At 36.4% G+C, this 13,782-nt stretch overlaps 1 protein-coding gene across 9 annotated transcripts in view; it reads right to left on the bottom strand.

The window, feature by feature from the left end:
• Positions 1-8,129: 8,129 nt before the first annotated feature.
• The window catches only part of PPP2R5E (protein phosphatase 2 regulatory subunit B'epsilon), a 169,967-nt gene continuing 164,314 nt past the window's right edge, over positions 8,130-13,782 (bottom strand). For 8 of the 9 annotated variants that reach the window (XM_077938159.1, XM_015143841.3, XM_077938161.1 and 5 more), the window contains one exon: positions 8,130-9,506. In XM_077938159.1, coding sequence (XP_077794285.1) covers positions 9,407-9,506 — 100 coding nt within the window. In that variant the 3' untranslated portion in view covers positions 8,130-9,406. 9 annotated transcript variants of the gene reach the window in all.

Raw genomic sequence — 13,782 nt, forward strand, 5'->3', positions numbered from 1 at the left:
ACAAAACTTGCAAACATACACAACATATGTTAGCTGACTTTTTATGTTACTGGTAAAGCTTCTGGTCAGTAGGCTATTAGCAGTTAAGCTCTTGGGGAGTCAAAAGATTTTCAGCTGTGAGGGGAGTCAATGCCCCTAATGCCCATGTTGTTGAAGAGTCAACTGTTTATGGCAAAATTCGTGACAGTGATATGTAAATGGCTGATATGTGGGAAACTATAATAATCTTGACTTAGCATGATGCCCGATATGCAGAATAGATATGTGTCAGGGGAAAAAGCTATGGGTCTCCATAACATAACATTTGAGGGAAAATCTGCTTTCAGAATATCTGATTGAAATCCTACTAAACCTCCTCTTGCAGATAAACATGATAAAATCTAGCCAAAATACAAAGAATAAAGTGCAAAATACAAAGGAAGGAAAGCAACTAGAAAGCCCTGAAAAGCATATTCTGGAGGGAAGTCAACTCAGGAAGAAAAGGATGATATTGGGTAAGGTTTCCATGTTTATGAGTTTTAGGCTGAGAGTCAACACTACGTGAGGTAGAACACCAACAGAAAAACTGTCTTTCTAGTCTGAAGAATCAGAAGAGAGAGTTCAGGGCAACCATAGACACTGGGAGTGAGGGTATACCCCACAAAAGAGAGACTCAGAAAAGAGCCAACCAAATCCTGCATATAACTCAGCCCAAATCTATGGCTAACCCGGCCCTTGCATACACGGAACAAACTGCAGGGAAGGATAAAATAATTGAACTGAGATTTGAGCTTCAGCTGCTGCCCCAGAGGTGGTGGCAGTTTGAGTCCTTCCAAGTTAATTGTTTGCTAAAACAAAATAATCAAAATTCTTCAGAGGAATACTACAGAATACAAAGTTCCCATAACATAATATTCAATATAACCAGGACAGGATCCAAAATTGCTTGACCTATGAAAAAACAGGAAAATGTGACAAATTCTCAAGAAAAAGACTTAAAAACAGATCCTGAGATGACCCTGATGTTGGAATTTGCAAACAAGAAATTTATGACAAATATTCTAATTATGCTCAGTGATGTTAAGAGATACAGTGAATGATGAGATAGGCAATCTCAACAGAGAAAGAGAAACTATAAAAATGAACCAAGGAGAAATTCTAAGGTGAAAAATGCAATATCTAAAAGAAAAAAAGTACTGTATGGGTTTAACAGCAAATAAAGATGACAGGAAACAACCAGTGAACTTAAAGATAAATCAGTAAGTTATCTAATTTAAAGAACACTGAAAAAAAAAAAAGACACTCTTTAAGAAAGAACATGGCACACCCACTAAGATGACAATAACAACAATGAGAAAACGAGTCCTGGCATGGATGTGGAGCGATTAGAACCCTCTGCTGGCAAGAATGTAAAATAATGCAGCTGCTGTGAAAAAGTTTGACAGTTTCTCAAAAAGTGAAACAGCAATTCTACAATTACCAAAAAGAATTAAAGAATTAGCCAAAAGAATTAAAAATAGGTATTCAAACAAAAACTAAAATGAATGTTTCTAGAAGCACTATTTATAAGAGCCATACAGTAAAAATAACCTAAATGCACATAAACTGATAAATGAATAAAGAGATGTGGTATATCCATATGACAGGTTATTCAGCCATTAAAAGGAATGAAGTACTGATACATGCTACAACATAAATGAACCTCAAATATATTATTCTAAGTGAAAGAAGTCAGACACAAAAGGTCACATATTATATGATTCTATTGATATGAAATATCCAGAATAGGTAAATGCACAAAGGCAGACAGCAGATTAGTGGTTGCCAGGGGCTGAGAGAAGAATAGGAAGTGACTGCCTCACGGGTACTGTGTTTCCTTTTAGGGGGATGAAAATATTTTGAACTAGATAGAAATGATGGTTGCACAGTATTGTGAATATATCAAATGCCAATAAATCGTACATTATAAAATGGCTACTTTTACTATGTGAATTTCATCTCAATTAAAAACAATTTGTAATCAACAGTACCTCTGTGACCTATAGTACAATACCAAAAAGTTAATAAAGAATTAGTGTCACAGAAGAAGACAATAGAAAGAATGGGGCAGAGAGAATATATGAAAAATAATTCTTCAAATATTTGACTAGAAACTTACCACAAATATCATGAAAGATTATAAATTTAGAGATTTAAGTTCAATGATACACACACACACACACACACACACACACACACAGAGAGATCTATATTCCCATCTTACAACCTACACAGATAGTTTATCCCAGAAATTTAATGCAATTAAGCACAATAAAAAATTCTTATCATTTTAATATATTTAAAAAGCATTTAACAAATAACATTCTTCATGATAAAAACTCTCAGCAAACTAGAAATAAAAAGGTACCTCCTCAATCTGATAAAAGGCATCTAGGAAAAATCTACGGCTAACAACACATTTAATTAAGACTAAATGAAGAGCAATACCATGTTTATGGATTATGTCTTAGTACATTTTGTGCTGTTATAACAGAATACCAGAGACTGGGTAACTTATAAAGAAATTTATTTCTCACAGTTCTGGAGGCTGGGAAGTCCAATATCAAGGTGCTGGCATCTGGCAAGGACCTTCCTGCTTTTCATCCCAAGATGGAAGGCAAGATGGGGAGGTATAAGGGGGAGGAGAGGAAAGGGAGGGAGGGAGGGAGAGAGAGAGAGGGAGAAGAGAGAGAGAACCAAACTCACCCTTTTATTAAATACAATGAACCCACTCCCTGTAATAACAAACCCACCCCCAGTCTCCAGTAATGGCATCAATCCATTCATGAGAGCACAGCCCTCATGTAACCCCAATCATACTCCCACCCAGGCTGTTTTTTTTTTTTTTTTTTTTTAACATGCTGCTTCTAAATTTTATGTAGAAATGCAAAGGACTTAGAATACTGAGAGCAATTTTGAAAAATACAAAACTGAAAGACAACTTGATTCAAGACTATTATAAAGCTACAGCAATCATGACAGTGTGGTTCTGGCATAAGGATAAAAATATCAACCATTAGAACAGAAAAGAGAACTCAGACTTAGATACACACTTTTAAGGTAGCGTTTTGACAAGAAAGCCGTTCTTTGGGAGACTTTTCAACAACTGGCCCCACAATAACTGAGAATCCACATGGAAAAACTGCATCTAGATTCCTATTTTACAACCTACACATAAGAAAATAATCCAAGATGAATCACAGACCTCAATATAAAAGCTAAAATTATAAAGCTCTTACAGAAAAATGTAAGAGAATGTTTTTCGGCCTGGGATAGGAAAACAGGGGAAGAATGGTTTCTTAGGTCACAAAAAACAATCATAAAAGCAAATAATTCTGCCTTTCTGAGAATGTGTATGAACATGCATCATAGATGAATCAATCATGTACATTTGGACCCATTATTTAATTTGTGAGTCTCAATTTCCCCATGTGTTTAATAAGGCTAATAATCTCATTGATTTTTTTAAATAATAAAATTAAGAATCTATCCAGAGGTTCTCTCACTTGGCTGAGAGGCAATAAATGTTTATCTACTCATGTTTCCAGTGGTCCACAAAAAGTACGTGCCTAATAATAAAAAAGCAATACTATCATTAAAAAAAAAAGTCAAACTAATTCCCCTTTAACTATCACATACTTTGGTCTCCCTTAAAAAAATTTAAAAGCATAATGTAAACTTAATCTAATAGAAACATTACTAATAGACATACTACTTATATAAAAATCTGTATCTTTATTGTACATTTATTTTGCCTCCATTCTTGTAAATATTTATAGACAGGAAGCAACATTATGCAAAGAATTAGGTATTTTCTTAAAATCATCTCTTAAGTCTCTTGAACCCTAAAATTTTTTGTTACAAGTTTCTTCTAACTTACCAGGAGGTGATCTTCAGGTGCTACAAGTGGTTATGCTTTGAAATACAAAATTGCTGACATTTACAAGGGCTTTTCCTTTCCAAACCGGTTAATTTTAATATGAAATATAAATTGGTTAATTCCACAAGGTTCCAAATTTGATGTAATTTAATTAGCTAAGGGAGTAGATCACACCTAAATCAAATAATTTACTTAAAAAAAAACTATCCTATGGTAGCTTACAGATAACTGCAAATTACTGAAAACACTTCTCATTGATTCACAGTGAGGACTATGTCCCCTCCACTTGAATCTGAGCGGCTCTGTGACCGCCTGACCAATAGAGTATGATGGAGGTGATGCCATGATAGTTTCCGAGCCCAGGCCTCAAAGAAGAGGCAGTTTTCACTTCCTGCCTCCTAGAACCCAGCTGCCATGCTGTGAGGAAGCCCAAGAAGACAGTACTGTGAGGAAGAACTGAGACCCCTGGCTGAACTCCAAGCCAACTGTCAGCACTAACTTGTCAACCATGTAAGTGAGTCATGTTGGAAGTGAAGATTCCTGCCCCACCTGTGACACCCTGGTTGACACTCGAGGATCAGAGACAAGATGTTCTCGCTAAGTCCTTCCCAAACTATAGATTTGTGATGAGAATAAATTGTTGTTCTTCTAAGCTGCTACTTTTGGAGTAGTATGTTATACAGCAATAGATACTGGACTATTTCCCAATATTACATACTCATAATCATAAACTGAATTCTCAAAATGAAAGCCTGAACATACCAACCCCACTGCCTCAGAGCTAAGTCAATCAAATCTAGTATTTGTATGGTTCAAAAGGCCACGGAGTTCAGAAACAAACAAACAAAAACAGTCAGGCACCTGAAAACTCTTCACTGCTTCTTTATTATGATGCACCCACAGTACAGAACCTCTCACACATCTGTGAAAGGGGAAGGTTACATTTCTTTTTGGGGAGCACCTTCGTTTTTGTTTCTGTTACCACTCTGAAGAAAGCAAATCATTTCCAAAGAAAAACATTTTAAATTCCAAGTGTTTAAGACTCAGCTTGTATTTTATGGTGTTTGAAAAGGAAGTAGCATGTTTTAGCCAGAGGTGGAAGATTGTTTTGTGGCATTTTACGTTTGAGGTGGATCAGAAGTCTTCACTGTCTGGTTGAACCAGTCTACATATCAAAAATGTTTCATTTTTACCTCTACTCACAAAGAGATGCTGTTTAAAAAAACGCACACACAGCTAAATTTAAAACCGATCATGAACCACAGCATTACTAACAGGGAAAATGAACTTTTGCTGCCCTCTCCTGCTAAAACAATGAAATACTAAAATACCAAAAGATTTATGAAGCTAAAGTGAAGTCCTCAAACCAAAAGCAACAGACATGTCATTCTCATTATATTTCAATCAAAAATCAGACAACAACCAGAAAATGCATTGGTAATATTTATATTTGAAAGTTCCCCATTGATACATGAGGTTTGGATTACAACTTATTTACAATAAGTGATTTCAAAAAAAGTAAAGAAAGAGGAAGGGAAGAGGGAGGGAGGAAAGGAGAGGCTGAGAGAGAAAAAAAAGAGAAAGGTGGGGGAAGCAGGGAGGGAAGGAAGAAAAGGAAACCTATATTCATAGACATCATAATATGGGATGTTTATTTCCAAGAGATACTACTGCTGCTATCGTGCACAAGAAGCAGCACAAATTAACATTCCGCTAGATCACAATTTGCTCAACTTTCTCTCAAGATGCACAATCCTTCTTTTAGATTTTAAAAATTAAATATAGAGGAATATAAAATGCAATGCCAATATACCTACTACAAAAATCCTTTGTGGCTCATTCCTTAACTCCACTCAGAGAAGCAGCTGAGCCAGAATACAAAAATAAAAATATTGATGTGCAAATAAAACATCAGTGATCATGTCTGGTGCCACCTTTTTGTTACAGGTGACTGTCACTTTATGATAACATTGGTAATAGCATCAAAAGAGAATCTCTTCATTTCCTGGGCCAGGTCAGTGCATCCAATTAAAAGGAAAAAAGGAAAACAAGGAAAAAAAACCACCCCAAACCCCAAAAAACTCTAAAACACTTAAAAATGCCAGTAACATCCATACATCCCTTTCCCATCCCACCCTCATCCCCACAAAAAAATAAAAAAGCTTTTAAAGCTCTAAATATACTTTTTTTTGTTTCTTTCCATAGTGTGATTGAGCCTAGGGCTATACATTTAAGTATAGCAGGTGCAATTACAAGCAAGTCCTGGCTCTGCACCCTGGACTATCCCACGCATAGGAGGTACAAAATAAATTAAACCCTTTCATTTAGGCAAACAAGCCTAAGATAAAGGAGCATAACCCTGCTTGTGAGTATCCAGCGGCATCAAGGGTATTATTTCTTTCTTTTTTTTTTTTTTTATTTTTTCTTTTCTTTTATAAAAAACAGTCAAATGTTAGGGAGAGCAAAATACAATAAAATTTAAAAGGACAAAAACTCAACACTGAAGGAAAACAACTGGGGATACTTGCACAATGAGAAAAAGGAATGCATGCTTGATTCAAAGTATGAGATGGGTGAATTCACTCACATAGTTGTTCTAGGCCCACAGCCTAAGGCCTCAGCATCATTCTAAACCACAGGGTTGTTTGTACTTTTCTCTTCCAAAGACACTCTTAATCCTATCCCTGAAACCAATATGGTAAGGATAAGGTTGGAGTGATCATCACTCGCTAACTACAATATTTGCTATTTTAAAAATATATTTATATATAGTTCTGGAAATTATGAAGCAAACAAAATATAACACAAAGATGCGTTTGTCACAATTAACTCAAGTTGCAGCAACAGCAGAATTGTGGGAAGGGACGGAGAGAGAGGGCTGCTGCAAATGCAGCAAGTACGTCCTGAAATATGTCACATAGTGCAACAGTCAGATTACCTCAGTTACTCTGCGTCACCGCACACAACGTGACTATGTCACATTGTCACTTTCCACTAAAAAAGAAAAAGACAGTGTTTCTTCTCAGAAGTTGCCCTATGAATTTTAGACATATAGCTTAATTGATTCTCTAAATATGTCTAAAATTTTATTCTTCTCAGTTTGGAATGATCAACATACAAAATTGACATCAAGGAGGAGAGCTGTAAGTGTTCACCTTTCCTCTTGAAGACAGGGTAAGGTGCAAAAAAGGATCCTGGCCTTTCTCATTTCAAATGACTGCATTTCATCCCAATGGGCAGAGATTCTTCATAAACCTGCGATTTTAATGTCTTCTACCTAAAAAGATGAATTAATGGCAAACAAAAGTTTATACTATCAAAAATAAATATAATGCAAAGTGGAAACTAAAGGGCTAAAATGACAAGGGCTAAAAAGGAGAAGATTTGTTAAAAATTTATTTTTTATCACTTTGTTCCAGCATTTTTAAAGTCAGTTGTTTTGTCTTTGGCAGCCTCTGCCAACTTTACAGTGAATCCCCATCAATGTTCTTTAAAAAGAAAAAACAACAAAAAAAAAAAAACAAAAAAAAAACTATTAATTCCATTAAACCACGTTGTGCCTGGTGTTGCATATGACTTTTTTTTTTTTTTTTAACTGCTGGTTTTTTGGGGGTTTTTTTGGAATTAACAATGCCAATTTTGTTTTTGTTTTTTTACAAAGTTACCCAGATGACAATATCCATAATTAGCTGACTCTTACATACACACTGTGACCTGATCATCCTGAAAAACTTTATGGGGGAGAAAGGTCAGCAGTTTTTCTTCCTTTTTCTTGAAAATAATAGAACTGCATATTCTACTTTATATTCAAATGTAAGGAAGAAAATATACAAGCCCATATTTATATTGTATTTCTATTAAGAGCAACAATAGTTCAAATGTTCATGTTTGCTACTATCACAATTCAACACATGAACACAGAATCAGCTCTATTCCATGAATACTGCTGGAAGTGATGGTTTAGGATTACCAACTCACTGCTGCCATGTCCATAACAAGCAAAAGCATCCTGGAAATAAACCCCCAAACACATATCTTTCAGTACATAATAATTCAACTGCATTAGGTAAGTACATACTGTACACAAGTTTTATCAGCAGTTTGCCTACCCAAGATGTAAGATTCTTCATTTAAATACAAAGCAGAGAGCCAATAAGATATATATATATATATAATACAGCCCTAGATTTTGTTTGTTTTTTTTTCTTAAACAATTTGGTCACGATGCACCTTTGATATAAAAGCATTTTTTAAACTTTATTATTAATACTCAGGACATTAGGAATTTCCAGATTTTTTTTCAGTAGCATTTGTAGAACCACTTTTGGTAACAAATACAGTAGTTAGGAATATGCATCCAATTCAGAATGCATAATAATGTTTATCCTGAATCCTTTCCGGCTAAAAACAGGGCTGGCGCTGTGATGAGATATAGAACGAGAATCTACAAAAAACACTGTAACATGTTTGTTTTTTCCCAGAGGCTACATCCTCTTTTGCTGGAATACTTTATAAATACATATTAAAAAGTAAGGCAACAACTCCAAACAGTCCAAGCTGTTTGCTCAACTCTTTTCCCAATTAGATTTGCAATCCTGGCGATCAATTTCATGGTTGTATTGTTTAGTGTTTGTCTTTCTTATTTCAAATGGTCCAAAAGGATGTTTTTCTCGCATTTCTAAAACATCTCTGGTATGTGTGTTCAATGATATATGCAACTAATACTGGTCCGGTACTGAAGTCTGTGATGTCCCAGTGCCTGTTTTCAAAGGATTCAAGACATTGATTTGGATTCACCATAAACTGATGCATGAATCCAATATTCCCTTCCCTACTATGTTTATCACCTCTTCTCTTTTAACTCCTAATTTTAAAACTGAAGGAGTACCAGGACTACCTGCTTACTGGAAAGATGTTCACCCCAGTAAACAGAACTTTTATCAGGGACTTTTATAATTCATGACCCCATTCCACATGGACATTCAACTCAGGAAGATGTGCAAAAGAAAAAGATGTCAAATTACAGTCAAGTTATCCAGAGGAGGATGTTATACAAACTTATAAGGAAATGACAGTCTTTTTTTCTTCCTTTACTATAAATACATTTAACAGCTTAGCAGAAAGACAAGCTAAATTTAAGATTGTTCACATTTGAAAATTGTATCATACTCTCTGCTAGTGATAAATAAGGAACTCCCGATAATGGAATTTTAACATAGCAATTTCATCAACAGATCTTTGAAGACCGATTTTTTTTTTTAAAAGAGGGTTAGAACAATGATTATGTTTGCAAAGTTCTGAGAAGTCCATCTACTGTCCAAACTTTGGATTGAAGTCCTTATTTTGTTTTTTCCTTTACTTAGAGACAGGTATATACAGTGCTGTTGTAATAATGAAACAAATGTGAAATCTACTGTAAAGTTGCACAATACAGAAAACTGTTGCTCCATCTTCTACTACATAAATGTGTGACTCCACAGGTTAGTAATGTCGTTGTCATTGTTTTTGTTAAGTTGGAATTATTCCATCACGTCTAAGACCTCTCTTTAACTCCAGATCCTCCAATTTTTTCCACAATTCTTCACGCTCCTTTTCTTTCTTTTTCTCACTGAGGAAGAAATACAATACAATGTAAACAGCTGAGGTTTAATGAGATTATGCAACAATGAATATTTTACAATTTCACCTTGACACCCCTTTATACTTAGCTTAATTCAGAAAATTAAAACTACTAAGAAACAAAAATGGGAATGACTTATATGCATCAGTTATTGTAAAATTAAGGGCATATTAGTGATTTTCACTTGCAGCTTAGTAAAAATCTTAATTCTTGTTTATCTCCAAATAGTTTACCAAAAAGGATGCTGGAGATGACACTGATACAGAGAATATAGTAGGTCAAGAAAATATATCTGCTCCTTTATTCATATCTATTTTTCCTACCTCATGTACATTTAAATTCTTCAGCAGTTTAGAAGAAACTGAAAACTTGTGATTTCACTTTTAATGATCTGAAAAGAACTTGGTTGATATTATTATGTATTAAATTTTAATGCATCAAGCCTTCAAATTGGGTTCAGTATCAATTTTACTGATTTTAAATTTAGTGATTTTCAGACTTTGGGATTTCACTGTTTGGTAAAATTTCCCCCAAAAATTGGATGTCCAAGTAAGAATCAACAAACTTTATTTTGCCAAGGATATTTTAAAATTACCACATTTTTACAAAAAAAGGATTTTTTAACATCAACCAAGTAGGAAGTACATGATGCAGGAATGTAAGACTATATTCTAAGTTAAATGCATTCACATTTATTAAAAATAATTCACTGCACTGTCTCTGGTTTTTCCATGTTGCAGTGGACCAATAAAAAGCAGACCCAGGCTGGGCACAGTGGCTCATGCCTGTAATCCTAACACTTTGGGAGGCCGAGGCAGGTGGATCACGAGGTCAGAATTTCGAGACCAGCCTAGCCAGCAATGGTGAGATCCCGTCTCTACTAAAAATACGAAAATTAGCTGGGCATTGTGGCGTGTGCTTGTTGTCTCAGCTACTCAGGAGGCTGAGGCAGGAGAATCGCTTGAACCCAGGACACAGAGGTTACAGCGAGCTGAGATAGCACCACTGCACTCTAGCCTGGGTGACAGAGCGAGACTCCATCTCAAAAAAAAAAAAAAAAAAAAAAAAAAAAAAAAAAGGCCTGGTGCAGTGGCTCATGCCTGTAATCCCAGCACTTTGGGAGGCCGAGGCGGGCAGATCACGAGGTCAGGAGATCGAGACCATCCTGGCTAACACGGTGAAACCCCGTCTCTACTAAAAATACAAAAAACTTAGCCAGGCGTGGTGGCGGGCGCCTGTAGTCCCAGCTACTCGGGAGGCTGAGGCAGGAGAATGGCATAAACCCGGGAGGCGGAGCTTGCAGTGAGCCGAGATCACGCCACTGCACACCAGCCTGGGCGACAGGGCAAAACTCCATCTCAAACAAAACAAAACAAAACAAAATTAAAAAAAAAAAAAAAAAAAAAGGCAGACCCAGATTAACATTCATAAATCCAGGAATTCAGATAATTCCTGAAAATGGGGGCTCCACGATCTCAGGCATGGGGATATAATCCATGCACTACCTCACGCAGCAAGGATTAAAACTTCAGCCACAGTACAATTTCTACTCAGGGAAATCCACATGGGTTGAGTGAAATTTGTATGTAATTCCAATGCCTCATTTTTTAAAACATTATAACCAATGTTTTTAAAAGGTATATTAATAACTTTTAATTAATAGAGCAATAGAGATTAATCTTCATCCCCTCCAACTCCCAAAAAACTCTAGAAAAACCTAAGTAATTTTATATTCTTATTCCACTAGAGACTTGAGGAAATGTTGAATTATAATACCATAATAGTCTGGTATTAACCAGAAATGTTTGAGACCATATGGGAGCACAAGTCAGTGGAACTCTTTACAATACATGCTTATGGCTTACTAAAACCATATGGTAATTAGTATCACTTAATAGGTAATATTTTCATAACTTAGGCCTTGTTTACTATAATTAGTTTCAGCTATCTCAAATACAAATCTGCACAATATAAATTTCAGTGAGCAGAACAGTTTTCATATAATTAACTATTTGTTAATTTTGACCCTGAAAAAATGGCACTTATAGGACAGTAAGGGCAAGATTAGATAATCCTCCAATCTAATCATTACGGATTCCAGATTCTTCTTTTTTGTTTTTTAGAGACAGGGTTTCATTCTGTCACCCAGGCTAAAGTGCAGTGGCACAATCATAGCTCACTGTAGCCTCAACCACTTGGGCTCAAGCAATCCTCTTGCCTCAGCCTCCTGAGTGGCTGGGACTACAGGTGTGCACCACCACTCCTGGTGCATTCCAGGTTCTAAACATAATCAAGCTGTTTGGCAAATTATCACATTCTAAGTGCAGTCTGGGGATAATACAAGGACTAAATAAATATTAGCAAAGAACACAATTTGGATATATATAAATCGATTCTATAGATCCTGCTGACTTTCGATGAATATGACCTTTTTATTTGGAGGGAGAAGGGGATGATAACCAAGGGCTTGGAATTTTACTCAACTAAAAAACATTTCAATGTATTTCAGGTTCACATTGCCCTAATTTGCAGTTTTAACCAATTTATGCCAAAGGTTGCAAAATTTTTTTGTGAAAAATCAGAACTTGGCGATGACCTTGAGCAGTGGGATAGAAATAACTCCCACAAGCTTAGCGTTACAATAATGGAACACTAGGCATAAATGGGTTAATTAAGTGTTGACATCATTAAAACATTCATCATCTTGTTACCAAAGTGTTTTGTGTTTTTGATCAAGAGATTTATGGCAATCAATGCAATTTATCCTGTGGGGCTTTTCTTCCAACTGAGCATTATGCTTAGTTATCACATAACTAAGCATATCACATAACACAGCTTTCACACTGACAACTTCATCTTTAAAAATTCTAAATATTGCTGATATAGTTATTGTCACCCCCAATCCTTCCCACTTTTCTCTCTCCCTGTAGGTGGAAATTTTAACACTTAACCACACTGTCATGCAGGGGATATTGTCAAATTCTCTTCTAATTTCAATTTTACATAGCACTGATGTTGGCATATGTATCTAACAGTGTTAACTACTTATTCCACCCACCATTTTCAGATTTGTAATATTTCAAAATTTGATCTGAACTGAAACCATTAACTTCTCGCCATCCTGAAGTAAAACCGTCCATTCAGTTATTCTCTGATAGTACCAAATACATTTCTTCATTCTCTTGTCCTATTCCCACACCTATGGAGAAACCAATGTTTCCATCTGTCAGTACACCCTTCTATTGCTCATTTGACAAATTATTATCCTTGCTTTTAAAAACCCATTTTTTCTTTTTTTTTTTTTTGAGACACAGTCTTGCTCTGTCACCCAGGCTGGAGTGCAGTGGTACAATCTCGGCTCACTGCAAGCTCTGCCTCCCAGGTTCACGCCATTCTCCTGCCTCAGCCTCCCGAGTAGCTGAGACTACAGGTGCCTGCCACCACGCCCAGCTAATTTTTTGTATTTTTAGTAGAGACAGGGTTTCACCGTGTTAGCCAGAATGGTCTCGATCTCCTGACCTCGTGATCCACCCGCCTCAGCCTCCCAAAGTGCTGGGATTACAGGCGTGAGCCACCGCACCCAGCCTTTTTTTTTGAGACGGAGTTTCGCTCTTGTTGCCCAGGCTGAAGTGCAATGGCACAATCTCTGCTCATGGCAACCTCCCCTTCCCAGGTTCAAGTGATTCTCCTGCCTCAGCCTCCCGAGTAGCTGGGATTACAGGCATGTGCCACCATGCCTGGCTAATTTTGTACTTTGTAGGAGAGATGGGGTTTCTCCATGTTGGTCAGGCTGGTTGTGAACTCCCAACCTCAGGTGATCTGCCCGCTTCGGCCTCCCAAAGTGCTGGGATTACAGGCGTGAGTCACCACGCCTGGCCCCCATTTTCTCATTAAGAAAGTGCACTCATTATAAATAACTGTAATATGCCAGAATATCACAATCAACCTCATAGTTTTATCTATTCCTGGTCCCCCTAGTTAATTCTTAGCTTTTTTGAGGGTTTGATCTATTTAGTTCAGATAATAATCAGAAAATAGTTTTATTACTAAAGTTCACTAAATACAAACCAAATAATTTGAGTAGAAATAAGTTCTTCAATATTTTTTTTTTTGAGACAGAGTCTTGCTCCAATGTCCAAGATGGAGTACAGTGGCGTGATCTTAGCTCACCTCAACCTCCACCTCCCGGGTTCAAGTGACCTTCCCAACTCGGTCTCCCTAGTAGCTGGGACCACAAGCACATGCCACTGTGCCTGGCTAATTT

This window comes from Macaca mulatta, chromosome 7 (assembly GCF_049350105.2).
Source record: "Macaca mulatta isolate MMU2019108-1 chromosome 7, T2T-MMU8v2.0, whole genome shotgun sequence".
Lineage (NCBI taxonomy): Eukaryota > Metazoa > Chordata > Mammalia > Primates > Cercopithecidae > Macaca > Macaca mulatta.